The sequence below is a fragment of the Vanacampus margaritifer genome, chromosome 9 (genome assembly GCF_051991255.1).
Source record: "Vanacampus margaritifer isolate UIUO_Vmar chromosome 9, RoL_Vmar_1.0, whole genome shotgun sequence".
Taxonomy (NCBI): Eukaryota; Metazoa; Chordata; class Actinopteri; order Syngnathiformes; family Syngnathidae; genus Vanacampus; species Vanacampus margaritifer.
In genome coordinates this window covers 19,111,937-19,131,818 of record NC_135440.1, presented here as the reverse complement: position 1 = coordinate 19,131,818, position 19,882 = coordinate 19,111,937, and the positions used below count along the sequence as shown (strand labels likewise).

Genomic DNA, 19,882 nt, shown 5'->3' with positions numbered 1-19,882 from the left:
TTTAATTCACAAATTGTATTTTGTATTATAGGTTATATCCCCCACCAAAAACAAGCAAGACATTTTTATCATTGTATTATTTTCTCGTGTCTTATAGACTGAGAGTGAATATATCACACCCCGTCACTTTGAAGCAGTTTGTATTGAATAGTACAGTATTCATATTTGCACTGCAGATGATGTGAAAGCACTTTTTTCGTGTGTGGAACAAAACATTGCAGGCAGATTCAATGGAATAATCCCAAAAGTGCTGACAGTAATGCTGCAAATGTAACGAGTTGCTTGTGGAAAGACTAAATGTAACATTTAAAATACTAATGATATAATCCAAATATGATAGTCCTTTTTTCATTTCATTGTTTTGTTACTTGACATGGGTCAATGTGACAGGCCACATAATTGTGGGGTTTAAGCAGCCTCTGGGGCTCTTCAAATGGAACCAAAGCAATAAAAAATGACATCTTTAGTCTTTTTATAGCACATGATTCTCACTCTTTAAACTGCTGCTGTTGTAACTAGAAAGGAGAAAAGCTATTGATGTTGAACTTTTTTTTTTTTTTTAACATTTAAGTTATATTATATTATTGAGAATCATAGGCAGTGCATTATTTTAAAGGTGTTGTTTTATTTGTGTTGTTCCTATAAATTTTCCTTTCAATTTAATGTAATTTTGACTTTGATTTTCATATTAATTCAAATGTGAATGTTAAGGTTACCCAAGGTCATCTGACAGAAAAAATAAGCATAAATAATGATAATTTAATTTAATAGAATTTTAAATTTAAAAAATGAATGTGAAATAAAACGAAAAATTTGGGGAGAATTATTTAAAATGATTATTTCTGGACAGTAATAAATATTATAAAGATCATCATCAATTTCTAGAATTATCCATCAGGTAAGTGTTGCATACAAGCAAATTCCCCCAAAATAATTTTAAAAAATGGAGCGTGATTTGACATTTTCACCACATCTCAAACGTGTGGGTGTACCTAATCAAACGTCCCGTGGGTGTATTTCCCACAACACATCCAGTAGGTCCGGCCTACTCAACTGTAGCTCGTTACCACGCAGAAAACAAACATCTGCAAAAATGCTCCAAAAAAGCTCAACTGGAATCTTGCCAATGAGCAAGCCGAGTTCTTTGTTGCAAGGATCCTGACATCATCGCCTGTTGAGCACGTGCTGCTGGCCGGGCGAGTCCCTTTGTGCACAACACGCGCCTTTTTACAAGAGGGAAAAAAAAATAGGGACATCTGCTGGTGGACATTGAAAAGGGACACTCGTCTGGGACTCGGGGACACGTCTTTTAGATGCGGCTAGCGTCCGCGTGGATGGACGGATAGCCTACAAAAGCGGACAAAGAAAGGCCTCGTGTGTGTAAATGTGGGGAGGCACAGTAACCCAAAGATGCCTTTCATCATCAGAGAGGGGGGGGAGGAAAGGACAGTGGGGACCACTCTGACGGCCAGATGGTCCCAATCAGTAACATGACCTCACTTGTACTTTCACAAGTATCCTGTAACACACACACACAACCCTTTGAGCATTTATTCCATATCCTTGATATAGATCGAGGATTGAGCACGCTAGTACAACAACTAGAGCACGCTACTAAAATCTAGGACTGTAACGTATTTTCCACCTCTAATGTCACTTTTGGCCTACTAGTACTCACTCAAAACTTACTAGACCCAACCAGGAGGCACGTGTCACACACTAGGTCCAACTAGTTACTAGTATCCTCCTGTAGCTTACTAGTAGCATCAAAATGCCTACAAGTAGTTTTGCCTCACTAGTAATGCAGGTCTGAGCTGGACTTTTGCTGATCATAAAAATAGAACCTGTAGTCTTACTAGTATGGCAAAGTTGTACTAGTTCAGTAGTGTGCAGAAGTGACATATGGTAGTGGTAAAAACGACTAGTCTACTAGTGCAGCAATACTAGCGTGATGAATTGTCTTACCGGTGAGCACAAAGCGTACTAGTACAAAGTGTGCTAGTGCGAGGTTAATGGAAAAAAATTATCCAATGCCTTTCTGTAGTTATGCTAGCAGGCCAAAAGTGGTACTAGTAACAAGAAAAATGCTCCTATAGTAAGACACAGTTGTAGTCAAGGCAGAAACCTGATCATGGGTCTTCATATCGATCGGGTCCCAGTAGATAGCACCCCCCCCCCCTTTCTAATAAGGTCACGCGACCTCTCGGACAAACGGCACTAGTACAGCGTCCATTCGTAGAGTTTGAGGATTGGGGGCAGAACGGTGGTTATTCCCGGCCCCTCCCCTCCTCTGCGATTGCATGCATCACGCCATACTGCTCTCCTCCTGCTGCTGTTTTTTTTTTTTTTTTTTTTTTTCAAGGAGGGGGTCATGGGGTAAAGAGGGGTGCTTTAATCCCGGCCTCACACCAACACACGCCTTCCTGGAGAAGCCTTTTCCCGATTAGCTCCGCCCACTTGGCCCCCGTCTAGACTGTGATTATACACCTGCTCCATATTGACACGTTTTCGTTTCTTGCCACAATGCAATTGCGGGGATAATTCGCTTATAAAATAAAATTTTATTATAAATTTAATTTCTGAGTTGGCTGCCATTTAGAGTCCAAGTTTGACATGATCTTTTTTTTTTCATTAACTATCACACATTATTTACACATGCTAACAGTGAAAACACCACATTTTTAAACTAATAACTTGTTCATTTAAATTTTTTGATTATTTATTTATTGTATAATTAAAAAAAACGAAGCTAACATCTCATGTGTGAAAACAGTTCAAAGATTTGGGGATTTTTAAAAAATATATTTTCATGACAATTTTGGGGACTTTCCAGTGTAACACGTTTCTTTAAATGCAAAAAAATTAACAAATACAAATGTTATACAAACACACAGAACTTTAGAATTCCAGCTACCATTGCACAAGAGAGGTTAACAATTTGATTAATTTATTTTATTTTTATGGGGGGGGGGGGGGCGCTAGCAGCTCACAGTGTTTACACCTAAAAAGAAATGATTACAAAAGGGCTTTAGACAAACTTTTCTCAGCTCAACTTTATTTCTAGTGCACTTTAACAACAACCGCAGCTGTAACAAAGTGCTCTAAATAAAATATGATTTTGTAATTCAAATATACAAGCCGCTCCCTTTACATTTTCATTTTGCATAAAGGAAGTGCAGTTTTCTATCCTCTTGTTGCACTTGCGTGAAGCTGTCGCTGTCTATGGCCGGGATATTAACATTTTAATCTTGCAATCAGAGCATGCATGACATCACTCACATTTACAACATGAGTACGAATGTAAACAAACTGCCGTTTTCTGACGGATGATAGTTTGAGCGTTGGCGAGTTACACACATAAAGAATTTCAGCTTTGTAGACAAGCGGCGCAAGTCCAATGGCGCTGAAATTCTCCACCCAATGAAATATTGTGACCAAAAGGCTACAAATGTCCCAATGTGGCAAGGGAGAAAGTAATAGGCACAAGTTCTCTGCCAAAGAATATCACGGCCAGAAATGCTGAAACAGTCCAAAAGTTGTTACAAGTATTAAATTAGCAGGTGCATCTTTCTCCATTAAATCTTTCAACTTTTTATTGTTCTGACTTTTTTTTTTTAAGTACGGAGCCCAAAGAGGTAAAAAAAACACACACACTAATGTGTGGCTATTTCTATTTATTTTAAATATATTGTATAATTTTCTCTAGGATTACAAGTAACATTTTGCGTGCATAGTACGGTGGCCCAAAAGGGTCAAATAAGTGATTCAAACTTTTTTCTTCTTTTTTTTTAAACCATGAACATTTTTTACACACCGGTATTTTAAACATGATTTTTTTATATATATATATATATATATATATATACTAAATATGCTAAAATCTCATTTGGGATGGCGGTTCTGAAATGTACAGATTTTTTTCAAGATATTTTTCATTAACAATTAGAAGACTTTCCAAATTTCACAACAGTTCAAGGGCTTGTCTTTCTCTCGAGGGTCAACTGAAATTTTGTGTTTCAGCTGCAAAATTTCTCTCTCCATTCTCAAAATTTCAAAAGTCCATCACAGTGTGGCAAAACAAAAGTAAAATTTAATGACCGTGCAAAGAATAAAATCCTCCTGATGAAATTCTCTCCCAACGTGGGAACATGCCATCACACATTCTCACCATGGAGAATTGTTCATCCTTTTTTTTTTTTCAACATCATGCTGTGCTGAGAGGAAAACCTTTTTTATTTAACGCCCGTGGAGATGGAAAACATTTTAGGGAAGAGGAGGAGGAGGATGAAGAGGGAGGGAGCAAGGCTTGCTAGAGTGTCATATTCCTCATGCAGAGTTTGCCTTGTCATTCACATCCTTGTGCACACACATGGCCAACCTTGACTTTGACTCTGAGGAATAAAACAAAAAAAGGTGGGGGAGCAAGAAAAGCACATGTGCAGTTACTTTTGCTAGAAAAACTATACGTGCAAAGTCTTATTTGCGTCTGTTAAAGGGGGGGTTGGAGGGTGGGGGTCTTTTGTGTGCTCCCACTAACATGCCGTCAGGCGTGGCTTGTGTGCGAGGACATCTTGTTGGGGAGTCTGAAGCAACGGGTGCGCTTCTTTTGTTCACCGGCACGGCTGCTTCTGCTGCTGCTGCAAAGCGCTTTTTTTTTTTTTTGTTGAGGGAACTGGATGTACGGATGGCCGTATACGACCCCCTACTCGCCCCCGCCTCCTACATAGGGTCTGCAGTCTGCCAACTCCCTTCCCCCTCGTATATATTATATAAATATATATATATATACAGACGCCGCCCACCCCCTCTCTCCTCAATCCCTCCCCCTCCTCCTGTGCCAGACACCCTGTAGTCTATACATAACATCCTCATGCGGAGACGACAACGTGGTGCCGCAAAGCGTGGCTACACGAGGTGGGCGTACACCCCCCCCATCTCCTCAACAAACCCTTCATCTATCCTCACTAATTATTCCTATTAATAAAAAAATAATAATAGTACAAACGTGGGTACTAAAGTTGACGTCATCCTTTCACATGAACATGGAAGCTGTTCATGATTCTTCTTAAAAAAAAAATGGATTAGCCAAATTAATAGTGTACATGGTTCTGTCACAAATTTTATATTTTTATTGTTTACAAAAAAAATCATAATATAAGGGGGGCCTAAGTAGACGTAAAAAACATATTACCGTTAAAAAAAAATAATAATAATAATTAAGTGGGGGGAAATGGGTGATTATCCAAATAATAACACATGGTTGTTTTTGGGCGTAGGCCTATACCCCCCACCCCCTTTACCCCATTCACCCTCACAATTTTTTATTATTAATGAAAAATAATAATAATCCAAACATGACGTCAGCCTGTCCCAGCACCATTGATTCTCTTGTTTTTGAGTACAAAACGCTGATTATCCATAAAATAATACAGTACATGGTTCTTTTGAAGCATGAGGATAAGGAGGGGAGCGGCTTGAAAGAGCCAGACTGGGTGGAGCGTCGCCCCCCCCTCCCCCCTTTCAGCACATCCACCCATCCACCCCCCAGCCACCGGCAAGTCCATCCCGGGAAGAGCACGCAGACGCCGGGCTAGTTCGCTTCGCGTGTCCCGGTCGCCCCTGGAGCTCCTCGGCGAGGGTACTGGAAGTAGTAGCGTGGGGTGCAAGAGGGGAGGGGAGGGGGCGAGGGGGAGGGTAGGTAGGGGCGGCTTGGTGGCTGGTGGGTCGGTCCATGGGAGGGACTAGCGCAAAAAAAGAGGAGGGGGGGCCGGTGGAAGGAGGCGGCTGCGAGGAGGCTGTTTCTCTCTCCAGTCTCTTTCCCGTCGTCTTTGTCTCGCGCCACTCTTTTGTTTAGCCATGCCGAGCCTGCTGGTGCTCGCAGGGATCATGGAGAAAAACGGGGGCTACGGCGCCGATCTGGCCGGCTCCGGCTTCGGGGGCGAGGCGGGTCTGCTGGGGCCCCCCGACGACGACGAGGACGACTCCCGCGCCCTGAGGGTCGCGCTCGGCCAGCTGTCGCTCCTGGGGCTCGGCGAGGGCGAGGACGGTGGAGGAGGAGGTGGAGGTGGAGGAGGTGGTGGAGGTAGTGTTGTTATCGGCGGCGGCGGAGCTCCGACGAGCGGAGTGCAAGACCGGAGCAACAACAACAACAATCACCACAATAGTGGAGGAGGAGGAATTGGGGGACTCGGTGGAATCGGAGGCGGAGGGGACGCGTCGATCCTCCAAGGCAAGAGCAAGTTGTGCGCCCTGTACGAGAGCTCGTCCGGGGAGCCCAAAGGACGAGGCTGCAACATCACCGAATGCGTCCCGGTGCCCAGCTCCGAGCATGTGGCCGAGATAGTGGGCAGGCAAGGTAAATCACCACCCCGAAAAAAAAATCATCAAAAACAAGCATGCTTTACTTGCAAACTTTTCCTGTTCCAATGTTACCTTTAACAAAGAAAAGGGAGTGGTGGTGGTGTTTTTTTGGTACCCCCTCCCCTTATTCCTCCTTTTCCATGAGGCATCAGCCTCCCACTTTTCCTGCCTCACAAGTTCCATCATCACCCTGCAGGAGCTTTTTTCTTTTCTTTTTACATGATATGATAATTTGATCGGATTCCCTTTCCTAAGCACTCCTTGAGTGAAGCCCCGAGTGTGGTGCACGATTCTCCAATCCAACGCCATCAATGTCACCGGAGCGTTTGGCTTCCTTTGTCGTCTGGGACGCGCCAGACTGTTCAAAAGGCAACGTGCTGTTGTGAGCAAGGCGGTGGGGAGGGTGGCTGGCTGAGTGGGTGAAGGTTGGGGGGTGGTCTGGGGTGAGGGGGTGCAAGTGTAATGTAGAGAAAGGAGGTCTGGCTTCCACCAGGTTCTGGCGGGGCTGATGTTTTGGGGGGGGCTTGTTTATCTGGCCCACTGACACATTTGGACAATGGAAGTGAGCCATGCAGTCAATTAGCCAGCGTAGACCCCCAACCTCACCCTTTTCTCGTATTGTTTTTGGAAAAGTTGCATTCTCATCACATGACGCATATTTGTGCTATTTTCCAAGAGGATTTTTGACCGTTTCTGATGTGATACAACATTAATGGGATTTGTTTTTTTAGGGATGACACAATAACCAGGACTCATTTCATGAGGTAGGCTACGGGTCGCTCAAAACATAGCAAAATGTGCTTAATAGAAACCTTAAAATGGCAGTTGGAATTCGGTACGATAATCAGGCCAATGCATGCAACAAACAGACCCAACATGTCTTGTTGAGTCAACCTCACGAGGACAACTTTTGACAAATTTCTTCAAGTGTGGTAGCACAAAATGGTTAAAAAAAATCCTTAAAAAATGTCTACAACTTGCTTTCTCACACCCTTTTTACAATTTTGTATAGTAGCCCAATAGGTGGGATAAAAAACAAAAGTGAGAATTTTGGTCTGTTTACGCGATTTAAAACTGTCATTCGTTTTATGAAGTACGGTGACTCTAAGAGTTTTAAAAAATAACTACAACATTTTGGCAACTGACTAATTTCTTGAAGACTACAGTGGCTCGTAAGGGTCAACAGGTGTGATAAATATATTATTAAAAACAATACAAATCTGGTGTGTGTGTGCTTGTAATTGAAATTCCAATGTTTTCTACGAGGAACATTTTTCCTTAATATTTTGTTGGCCTTTTACAAAATTTAGGCAAACTGAATTCCTTTAACTAAGCCCACATTAGCTAACCGAACTTCCCATAGCTGACGTGTTCTTTTTCAGATCGCAAACTAGTTTTGACTCAACAGTGCCTCTACTGGTCACGACCTTGAAGTGCACAATGCTCCGCGATTATTTAACGGCTGTCATTGTCCATGTGACAGTGACAAAAAAAAATGTTGCTTTGTATTCTATAATGCGTATTTAATCTCTGGTTGTGTGATAAACAAACAGGTGATGAGCTTTAAAAAAAAAATGTTTTTTGCTGGTTTGAAGTTAAACACAAACCCACGAAACATACTTGTTTTGTAAAAACAAAAACAAAAAAGATACATACATTTGCAAATAACTTAAAGTTGCACTACACATTTTAATACACCTTTTTAACCCTTATGAGGCACCATACTTCACCAAATTAAGCAAAAGAAGTGGGTGTAGGTATCACATTCCTTTGTCCATTCAAAAAGCAACAAAGAAATCGTATGTAAAAATTCTCACAAAATTACACAAATCTTCAGCATTCCAAATTCCATCACACACATTTATAATGCTCTAGAAACACACACCCTCATAAACACCCTTTTGGGCCTACATACTGTAAGCAAAAAGTAAAAAAAAAAAAAAGAGAGAGTGATTGTATCATCCCTCAAAATTTAAACAACAAAAACGGTGGATGTTTTGGCAACCAACCAAAATTACCAGGATGACTTCTCTCACCCTTTTGGGCCAATTCCTGAAATGAGTAAAAAAATAAATCAAAAAAAGTGACATTAAAGTCACATTGGTGCATCCCCCTGTCCATTTGCAACCAACAACATTCTTTTGGGAAAAAAACATTCCTAAAAAGGATTTGCCACTTCACACTGGCATATGGTGCTCTTTAACATCGTATAATTTGGAAATTAAACAGAATTGTACAACACAATGGGGCACCATATGCCAACATCTTGTGTGCTATAGCACAACTGTACAGTCGACAAAAAAAAAAAAAAAAATCCTGATATAGAGGAAAGACAATTTGAGCGAGTGAATGATTAGCAACATACTGTAGCCAAAGATTGTTACAATCAAAACAATGACAGAAATAGTGCTAGTGTTTCTTTACATTGCCAACTAGTGGCCGTGCATGCACATTACAACATTTTTAAACGTTTTACGCAATAGATTGTCACAACCCAAATAATAATGATGGAACATACATTTTTATGTTGAAAATTTACAACTAATTTATAAAATTGTAAATTAAGTGAAACACGTAAGTTTATTCATCGTGTTTATTCACATAGCCATCTATTGGCCTGGCATGCATATTGCAGGGTTTTTAATCATTTTTGTCATTGTCACATGAACATTTTTAGTCTTTACTAGAGTTACAAAAGGAGTGGGAACATTTCTGGGGTATTTCCAGAAAAGTATCGAGTCATTTAAGGAAATTTTGGAACTATTCCAAATTGGATTTTTTATTTATTTTTTGTCAATTATGCTCAAATGGGTTTCGTCCAACGACTGTATGTCAATTCCCTATTAAGCGACAATGTGAATGTTGTAAATAAATACCTGGTTTCAACCCATTCATTTATATACATTCTTGTAATTCCCACATAAAATTCCCAGAATTTTGCAACCTTACTAGTATGTTGTACGTATGCATCAGTTTGGCGTACTTTCCGTCAGAGAAAAGAGCCTTGCGTTTTCCCAGTTGCATTGTTTGGAACGATCCCACCGTTGCAAATGGGAGCATCTCGGGCGACTGTAAATTCTTGTTGTGTGTTTGATTAATCTCTGCCCCTGTAATTGTCTAATTGGGACACTCGTGTACTTGATTAAAAGGCGGCGCGTAGGAATGTGTTGCTCCGTGATCCTCTGCGACACCGCCGCATCTATTAGCCTCGTTAAGCCACCAATGCGGCCGGCTGGGCTGCCTCCACGGGTGTTTGCAGATGTCGGGTTCAAATGAGAAAAACAAACAAACCCCCAAAGCGTTCCCTTCCCTTCTGGCGTATGAAAAGAGCTGCCGACTCGTGCTCGTGGTCCCTTTAAGAGGGACCTGACCGACTGGTCAATAACCAGGGCGCTGGCTCCATTTGTTTCTCAATGGCCGGCTGAGTGGATGCATGAAAACATCCGGCTGGCCTCGCCACAGTTTCACAAAATAGGTGTGAAAACCCCAAAAAATTAATAAATAGAAGAAGCGCAGCTCAAGCAACTATTGTGCCAAAAGAGCAAGCCGCGAGTAGCCGGGTCGCAAGTTCAAGGAGAGGTCAGAACTCCGAAGGATTGCTGTGATGCTGCAAATAGATCTGCGGTGATTCCTCCGGCCCACCACATCAGTACTTAAGGAAGTGTTTTCTTTGGAAGCGCTCAAATAAACACTGCAGTTCTCAATAATCATACACCGAAAGGGATTTTGACCTGGAAATCATAAAGTTGGCTTGTTTATTGACAGTTAAAGTGCAAACCTGTTCAGGGCAACCTGCAGTCTATCCTGGATGACTTTCGGTGTGACGAGCAAAGAAGGGTACTGTTTGGGATACGTTCACAAGAGGTGAAAATCCACAACATCGACACCATATAATATATATATATTTTTTAAATTACCCTCTCACATATAGCCTAACATTTTAGGCGACACTAACTTATTAAAAGACACGTTTAAAAGTATTCCTGAGTGCCTGTTAGGAGACTTTGGTATAATGAGGAAAATAAGACTCTAAATAAGACTCAATGTTTTTGTTTGTTTGTCACTCCCAGTTGAAGTTTACTGTAAAACTGACACAGAAAAGAAATGACAATGTAACGTATAATATCAAACTCCAAAATGTTTGTCTGCCGAAAATCTGAAAGCTTAATGCTAACATAGCATGTGAAATGCCATACATGGGCTAACAAAAATTAGCATAGATGAGACATTCATTCTATAGCTGCTTCTTAACACACTTGGTGCAGCAACACATACAGAGAATACAATAAAACTACCCAGTCAAAAAAAACAAAAAACAAAACAGGGTTCCAGCCACAAAAACACACCCACTCCTCATAAATTGAAAGTCACATCCAAAGTCAGGATTTTTTTGGGGTGTTTTTTTTTTTGTTTCTTTTACAAAATAACTATTTTATTTTTAATCCTTAAAAATGTTTATTTTATTATCTTATCAGATTTGTTTGCACAATGGACAGGTTAGGAAAGCTAAAAAAAAATGTTCTGAATGTATTCTCATGACCAAATTGTTTTCCTTATTCACTGGATCCGCGCTATCTGTAAAAATCTGCAAATATTTGACATTTACCTAAACATGATGATATTTAACTGTATAAATAGTTGACACCAGAAATATACCACAAACTATGATCCCAAAATACTTGGGATGAGGCTCACAACATTTGAAATGCTAACAAACATACTTTAGACCAGTCTATCTCAAAGTGTGGCACAAGTACCACTACTAGTGGTATGTGTGCGCCCTCTAGTGGTATGCAAAAGAATCACTGAATGAAATTTAAATTCAAAACATGAGTTATGGTACAATTCAAGGTATTAAAATAAAGCTTTTAACAACTTATTTTTTAATTGTATGATTTAATCCAGTAAATAAGAAATAAAAACAGTTTCCATGGGTTTGAATTGTCCATAAAGTACAATTTGATGTGAACCATCTGAAAATAGCAAAATCAGCTAAAAATGTCCACCCTTGTTAAGTTTCATTGAAAAGGAAGTGAGGTGGTCACAAATGGCCAGCATAGGGTCTAGGAGGTTAACGTTGTGGTGGTCTAAGTCAAAAACCAAAGAGGAAATTGTTCATCCTTGGAGGAGGTTTTGGGTCTAGTTTTTAAACTCTCTCAGGGCAGAAGATTAATCGCAACTGGATTGCTCTGGTTGCCTGAGAGGTTTAATTGGATGAAAGAGAATATCCCCCAGATTTTTTTAACCCGTTTCTCGGTTTGTCTGCAGGTTGCAAGATAAAAGCCTTGCGAGCCAAGACCAACACCTACATCAAGACCCCCGTGCGAGGCGAGGAGCCCGTGTTCCTGATCACGGGCCGCAAGGAGGACGTGGCCCTGGCCCGCCGCGAGATCATCTCCGCCGCCGAGCACTTCTCCATGCTGCGGGCGTCGCGCAACAAGCTGGGCGTGTCCTTCAGCGGCTCCCCGCCCACCCCGCTCCCGGGCCAGACCACCATCCAGGTGAGGGTGCCGTACAGAGTGGTGGGTCTGGTGGTGGGCCCTAAAGGCTCCACCATCAAGCGCATCCAGCAGCAGACCTGCACGTACATCGTCACCCCCAGCCGGGACCGGGACCCCGTTTTCGAAATCACGGGCTCGCCGAGCAACGCCGAGCGGGCCCGCGAGGAGATCGAGGCGCACATCGCCTTCCGGACGGGAGGCCTGCACGACCACAACAACGAGAACGACTGCCTGGGCCCCAACGGGGGCGGCAGTCCGGCGGGGAGCAGCGGAAGCGGGGGCGGCGGCCTGGAGAGTCGACTCCAGCAAGTGTGGGGCCTCCAGGGGGGCCAGCGGAAACCTCTCACCAGCAGCTACCGCCAGAACTTCTCCGACGCTCTCGGGGGAGGAGGGGGCGGCGAGGGTGTCGGGATCTACAATAAGGGCAACTTCTCCAGCTCCGGAGAAAAGCCTTGCTCCTTTTTCGGCTCGGAGGGCACCCAGAGCTGGGGCGACCCCGACTACCCCAAGCAGATGGCTTTCTACGCCCAGCAGCGGTCCAAGAGCTTCGGCGGGCTGCCGCTGCCGCTCACTAGACTCTCGCCCGGGCTTCCGGACCCGTCGGCCAACTCGTCCGTCGGCGGCATGGTGTCGCCCCACGCGCAGGCTCGCCGCGCCCACAGCGAGCCCACCTCGGCGGGGGAGGGCGGCTTCCCCGGGCGGCTCCCCGTGCCGGACTCGCCGCCGGCCGTGCGGGACTGCATGACCTGCTTTGAGAGCAAAGTGACGGCCGCCCTGGTGCCCTGCGGCCACAACCTCTTCTGCATGGAGTGCGCCATCCGAATCTGTGAGCTCAACCACCCCGAGTGTCCCGTGTGCCACACGCAGGTCTCGCAGGCCATCCGAATATTCTCCTAAGGGTCCGCGTCCCTTTTTAGCCCGTTTTTTTTTTGTCTCGTTTGTCGGTCGGCTAATTAGTTGCTCTTATTACGGTTGTTATTATTCTTATTATTGCGATACATTTTTCATTTTTCAGAAAAATTTTAAAACAATCAAGCAGCTATTTTAGAAGGCACTGCTTGCTTTACTAAAAAGTATAAGAAATATTTTTCAGTTTTTCTTTTATATACATATATATGCATATATATTTTATAAAAGTTTTGTTTATAAGAGAAGTATAGTACCTTTTCAGGGTTTTTTTTCCTTCCGTTTTTTGTTTTTTTTAATGATGGGACTGCTGCTGTTATTCCTAAACGCAGAATCACAGTATAGGCCGACATAATGTGAACATTTTATTATTATTCCAATTTTTTATTTTATTTTGTATGATCATGTTACCATGAAGTGGGTTTCTATGGAAGGAGGATGGTTTAATTGACACGGCACCATACAATCATCTCGGGTCCAAAGTAGGGTTGTCAATCACACTTTTTGATGTTAAATGAATCCTTTTATTATGCTTTGACAATAGAAAATGTGAATGGATTTTTAGTCAAAGCACTTCTACTTTTGATTGTTCTTTTTTTTTTTTATTAATTACATTAATTATTCGCCATTTTATCGGTGCTATTCTTCAGAGTTCCCAAAATGAGAGAATCTCATTGGGGGTGGCCATTGATCACGCATGGCTTGCTGCAATCTGCTGAAAAGATTCGGTGATGCTTGCCTTCCCCTCGTATCTTGAAGGCTTGATTCTATTTGCCAAGCCCCCCTCCCCTCCCCCCATAAAACGCCCCCTCCAAGCTCCCTCCCTTTTTTTTTCTTACCATAATATTCATCACTAGACAATGTGAGCAAACCTCATGCAAATAAGACCAGATTTTTTTTTTTTTGTATCGAGTGTCTGGCTGGAGCAGGTGTGTGGATATCTTGTCTGCCCCCCCCCCCCCTTCCCTCAAAACCCCCTTTTCAGGGCTGCTTACAGTGTGACCCTCCCTCGGACTGAGGAGCGTTATTGTCTGTGGGCGCTCGGACAGCGGGGCCTGGCGAGCGCTCTTTTCATAATTAGGCAAATGGGCCGGTCCAGGTGCGGATCGGAGGGGAGAACTCAACCCCCCCTAACCCATATTTTGCCCCCCTTCCAACAGACAAGATTTGAAAGCCCGCACCATTGACAAAAAAACATGTGGCCATGTTACCAAAAAAAAAAAAAAAAAGAATCACATGAGATGTAGTGTGACTCCACCCCCCCTGCTTAACCCCTTAGCATAGACCCCCTTCTCGCTCTCTTTTACACACACACACACACCCACACACACCAACTGTGAAATTCAAAACAGGGTTTACGTGACGGATCCAAATAGGCCGACCCCTCCCCGGCTACTGTAAAGGACATCCAGCAGCTGCCCCTTCACTATGGACACTGGGGCCCCAGCCAATGGGAGACCCCCCCCCCTCTCCTCTCCACCAGCCTCCCTACTCCCCACCCTAGCTTGAATGAAATCAGAGAATTGTAATTGACAGGAAAGCGGAGGAAACGCCCCATTTAACCAGCACTCACTGAATCAAATCATGCTCAGGCCCGAGCTCGGGGGTGAGGGAGGACAAACGGGTTGGGGTAAGGAGGTGGGGGCTTAAGCTGTTGAATAAAAAAGGGGAAGGTGGGGGGCATCTAGGGCTGGGAATGGTGGATTAACTCCATATTATGCCAAACGATACAATGCATTGATAGCTACGATACATCCTGATATTTACAGCACAATAATGAAGCTAATTTAAAAAAAAAAAAAAAACAATACTTCCAACTGTCATAACATTGCCAGAACTTATTATCAGTGTCCAATCAGATTGCTCGCTGTAGTACTACAATGGCGTATGCTGTGATAATGGCGCAATGTATCATGATATCAATACGTTATCCGATCCCAAGAGAACATGTATGGGCTTCAAACTGTTTTAAAAGGTATCAATGTTGATGTATCGATACTGAGATGAATGTGTTGCGCAATATCACTTCAGCTTGAGCCTTAAAACTGTTTAGAAAGTATCAGGTATCAATACTAAATGTTAGTCTACTGATACAGTGATAATGATGTGAAGTATCACGATATCGATATTTCATCTTACCCCAGAGAAGACCGTTTTCAATTGTGTCCCAGCCACATCCTTCCCTCAAGAACCCAGCCCCCCCCCCCCCCCCCCCCCCAGCGCGCCACCCAACCCCCCGTCAACCCAAGCCCCCGTGGCCTCCTCTTAAGAGCCAAACAAAGCAAAGCACGTGGAACACTTACAAAATAAAAGTAACTTACATTCTATGAAGACAGAGTAGAAATAAAGAGTATCATTCTATGGAGAAATTGCACAGCACAGTCATAAAAAAAAAAATTCTTAGTATTTTTTGTTTTATGCCTTAATATTACATTTTTTTATTCCAATAATGCCATTTAGGCTGACATGTTGGCCTTCCATTGCACCACCCCCTTAACACAACTTCTCAAAAGTGAAAGAATGTGAATCACACTTGGTTATGGAAGGGGATTCAGGAAATCACACCCTTGACCCGCCTGTTACGTCGCGGGTCAAATTGACCCTTTTTCACGTGAAAGACAGACTTTTTGGGTTATGAATGGTCACATATTGGCTATGAAATGTTCATAATGGAGCTAATAATGAGACTTTTTTTCCCCCCCGTTTCTGACCGTTTTTAGCTGAATTACATCACCAGTCAAACTGACCCAAGAACATTGTTGCTGTTTCTGAAAAAAAAAAAAAAAAAAAAAAACTAACAGCAGGGTTAAAAACACTTACCTACACAAAACATAACTATCAACAGTAAAGCACCTTATTTACCAGGAATAAAAGCGCATTTGACGAATACCAAACCGACCACTGATGGTGAAATATTTGCGAGAATTTAAGACATGCACATAAGGATTCCCTATCATTTTTGTTTCAGTTTTATTTCTTGTTGCTACCACGACGAGAGAGGGCTGCCTCTTTATATACAGAGTATTCAAAGACTCTTTGTAAATAAACACACATTTATTTGCGCATCGGACGTCCTGCTTCCACAAAGCTTTTGAATTACTACGCCAATTTAGCACAGAAAAAGAGAAAATCTTTTATTATTATTATTATTATTATTATTATTATGCGTGTTACCCATCAATTTTTTTTACTTGAATAGTAGCTTTTATGAGATAGAGCATACGTTTAACAAATATTATTTCAAGGGATTAACTTAGTATTTCATCTAAATATATAAATAATCAGACAGTACTATGATATCCTTTATGAAGCCTCTACTGTATAAATCCGAAATACGTAAAAGTTCCGATGAATTGTATGTGTAATAACAATAATAATAATAATAACCCCTGAACGAAGACAAGTTTCTATGTACATTAAGATGAAGCAATAAACGGTAATATTCTATTCAGACTACTTTGACTATTAGCATATTAGCATTTGGTAGCTCGTCGCAGCTCTTTGATTAATAAAAATAAAAATACAAAAAATCTTTCAGGATAATTGCTGTGCTCTTCAGGGTCTTTTTTTTTTGCGTGATATGTTGAATATTAAGCACTCGTTTCAGGATTTCTGAACGGCACTGAGAAGACGAAAGTGGATGCTAACTGCTAATGCGCTAACGGGCGTCTTATCTTTTAGCGTAGCTTCCCGACTTCGCCTCTGCTTTGTATTACGGTCACATGTAGCCAAAGACCAACGTACGACCAGAGCCAACTTAGTAGTGTTATAAACGCGGTATCGTACATTGTGAACGCGAATCTGTGAAACATATCAGGTTTGGGACGCCCCACAATCGGGTCATGGATGGGTCACAATCCCCACAATAGGGGTGATGTAAAACGAGGACAATTTTTAGAGTTGACTTTGGAGTTTTCCACTGCATGCTAGCAAAATATCATACCGTATAGCTAAGAGTTATCCACATACAAAAAGCTTTACGACCTCAAGGCAAACGTAGGTTTTTCCAAATAGTATACAGTATTGCAGCATAGTTGAATCAATACACAAAATTAGGATTGTTAAGAAATGTGCGTAAGTTTCATTTGTGCAGCTCGGGCTGGTATGAAATACTTTGGACACGAGCGACTTGAAAGGGGCGGCGGAGACGACTCGCGGCGACGTTGGAGTCGTTAATTTTTTCCTTAGTATTATTTTTTACGATATTGTATTACGATTTTTCTGTTTTAGTCAAAATAGAAACTGTTGATGTTTTTTCTTGCTATGAAAATTGACTTATGCATTTATGTAGAATCTCTTTGAAGGAGTGATAGGAAATCCTTATTCTCAATGGATGCACTTAAGCAATTGTAACCAACTTTTTACGAAAATCGAGTAATGCATTTGAATGTACGGAGAAAACACTCAACCTAATGCACTCCTTTTTTTTTATTACAAGCTTTAAGTTTTTGTTGCTTTTTGGGGGGAGTTTAGGGGAAAGAATTTGTGACAAGTTTTCAATATATTTTAGTTCTTCCGCATACATTTATACAAAGTAACTTAAAATGACAAAGAAAAAAAACATTACAGTTTTGTCAGATCTATTTTGCTAACATTGGTTTTTATTTCTTAGAACACAGAGAGTGGGGAGAAGGAAAAGAAGTCAGTATCTGGATGTTATTTAAGAAAACAAACCTATTTAAAGACCTTTTGTTTTTTAATTCAAATGACAAGAAGTTAATATATTTCTAAACAAGATCGGGGGAAGTCAGTTTCTACGTAAAAAAAAAAAAAAAGTTTTATTTATGACAGTTATGGACGCCGGACGACACACGTGCCACGTCCACGACAGAATAGACTATTTTTTAAGAATTTGGAGATATTTTAGTCACAGAGCATCAATCTTGTGCCTCGATTATATTATTAATACTGTTATTGTTATTATTCATGTCCTGCATTAGTAAATCCCCCCCTTGCCGCTCCCCCCATACACACATATGCCTTCAACTGTAAGCCCATGGTACTGACTTACTGCATTACACATTTCCTCTGTGATTCCAAATCCAAAATCAAGGTCTAGGTCTTGAATGCGTACAACTTTTCAGTATGGACATCTACAACTACTACTTTTGTTTTTTGATTGACAGCGACAGAGCACCTTAACGAAGACCGATTTTTAGCGTGTTAGGCGGGCCCTCAAAAGGCAAAACAGGCCTGATGGTGTTCACGAGGGCGCACTGCGTTAGGAGATCAATGTACTGTAACTAGATAGCACACACAACAGGCTCATTACTGTACTAGTTTGCATGTATGTCATGTGGTCACTTAGGCTAGATTTTCATAGTTGGGAGCGTTTTCGGAGGTCAAAAGGTGACGAGTTTTGTTGCCGGTCAGTCCCCACATTGGATTATATGAACAGTGAGGAAACTTCCTTGTGGTTTGCTGAAAACTCTTATAAAAACGTTTATATTTGTTAAATCATTTGCTCCCAAAAAACTTATAAATACGTTCTACTTTAAATGTTGCCATGCTCCCAAAGACGTATTTATATGTTTGTTTGTTTTAATGCTAGAGCATACTAGAGGCTTTGATGTAGCCTCTGAACGGAAGAGAATGCTTGAAGCAATGGTAGTTATTACAAAAAGGGCCAGCAGAGTATAAGAGATCAACCAGGGCTATGTTGCAAAAAGCTCTGTCTCCCACAGTTTTAAACAGATTTGTGAATAATGATGAAAGTTAGCTATATTCTATTGCTAACTGCTGCAAAACAGAAACAGATAGAAATATACTTTTTTTCCTGATGAAAGAAGAGACTAATGTTTCTTTTGGTAGGTTCCATGATTTTATAGCAATAGAACACAATATTCTGTGGGCCTTGCTAAAAATATGTCAAAATCCAGTAAAACAACCGGGAGCGAAGGGGGGTGCTTCAAGTGAAAATGGCTGGGAGTCAATGAGTTAATATCTTGAAACAATAGCTAATACATCAGTCGATCAGACTGCCAGACCAAAAATTTACAGAAAACTCAAAGGCTGTGATTAGCAGTCATTGCAGTGAATTACAATACTGAATTTCAGAGATAAGCTGGGCAAGACTCTCTTCCACCCCTTCAATGAGTTAAGAAATTTGGTGATTGAAATAAAATAAAAAAATACTAGAGGTAACGGAGGTCCCCAGTCTTGAATTTGACATGCACCAAGGAATTATCCTCACTGTTCCAATACTTTTGAGTGGCAAATATCCAGTATTTGCATTCACCTCACAGCAAACTTGAACATCCTGTAGTTAGTTTATTTATTGGTCAAAACTTGACAAATTTCCTGCTGCACGTGACGGGACCAAAGGTGAAAACTCGCAATCTTCCTCCGAAGACGGCCGATGCGGTCGACAGTTTGTCTCTTGGTAGCGTTTTCCAATATTTGCAGCACAAGTAGTTTGTGTGTGTGTGTGTGTGTGTGTGTGTGTTTCATGCCGGTCTAATAGTGGTGGTAGTGCGTTAGTTTACGGGCCAGCGTCATCAGGCTGGCATTAGTTTCTGGTTTCTCTGTAAACGGTGAAAAGAGGGTCGCCCCACCCCCCTACCCCCTCACGCGTGTGTGTGTGTGTGTGGCGCTCTGTGGCTGACCGTCAACTTTTTTTGATGGATGGGAACAAAAATGACAAAAGAAAAAAATGAAGAAAAAAAAATCTTTGAACTCTGTTACAGTGTGCCATGCCCTCGACGAGGCATGTGATATTGCAGGTTTATTTCTTATAGCACACGTTTTTTTGGTGAATTACATTTTTTGGAAGACATTTTTATGATTAATTATTATTATTATTAATGTATCTGCTCCATGTTAGTTCTGGTTCTTTGTTATTTTTCCAAGATACAAGATGTATTGTAAATGTTTCTAATAAAAAGAAAATGATTCCGGGAATGGAAATGAGTTGTGCTTTTGTTATTTTGAGAGTTTCAAAAAGAAAAGTGGTACAATTTTAATGAAAAAAAAATATATATATATATATATTTTTTTTTTTAAATAGCACAGGTTAATATGTATAACTTAACACATGTTAAATCATAATTTTTTTTTGACTGGGACGAATATTAGAAAATTAAATAAATAAATGCATATTAAATTGTGATGACTGT

The 19,882-nt window shown here is 41.4% G+C and overlaps 1 protein-coding gene across 1 annotated transcript; it reads left to right on the top strand.

The window, feature by feature from the left end:
* Nucleotides 1-5,617: 5,617 nt before the first annotated feature.
* On the top strand, nucleotides 5,618-19,667 carry mex3a (mex-3 RNA binding family member A). The gene is made up of 2 exons (XM_077576661.1): nucleotides 5,618-6,355; nucleotides 11,629-19,667. The coding sequence occupies exons 1-2, from the start codon at nucleotides 5,857-5,859 to the stop codon at nucleotides 12,756-12,758; spliced, it is 1,629 nt and encodes a 542-aa protein (XP_077432787.1). The 5' UTR covers nucleotides 5,618-5,856; the 3' UTR covers nucleotides 12,759-19,667.
* Nucleotides 19,668-19,882: the final 215 nt, after the last annotated feature.

What these genes read in the sequence shown, in the direction of transcription:
- mex3a (XM_077576661.1), top strand. Translation starts at nt 5,857, where the DNA reads ATGCCGAGCCTGCTGGTGCTCGCAGGGATCATGGAGAAAAACGGGGGC. An exon ending in CGAGATAGTGGGCAGGCAAG is followed by an intron (nt 6,356 to 11,628) that starts GTAAATCACCAC and finishes GTTTGTCTGCAG; the next exon opens with GTTGCAAGATAAAAGCCTTG.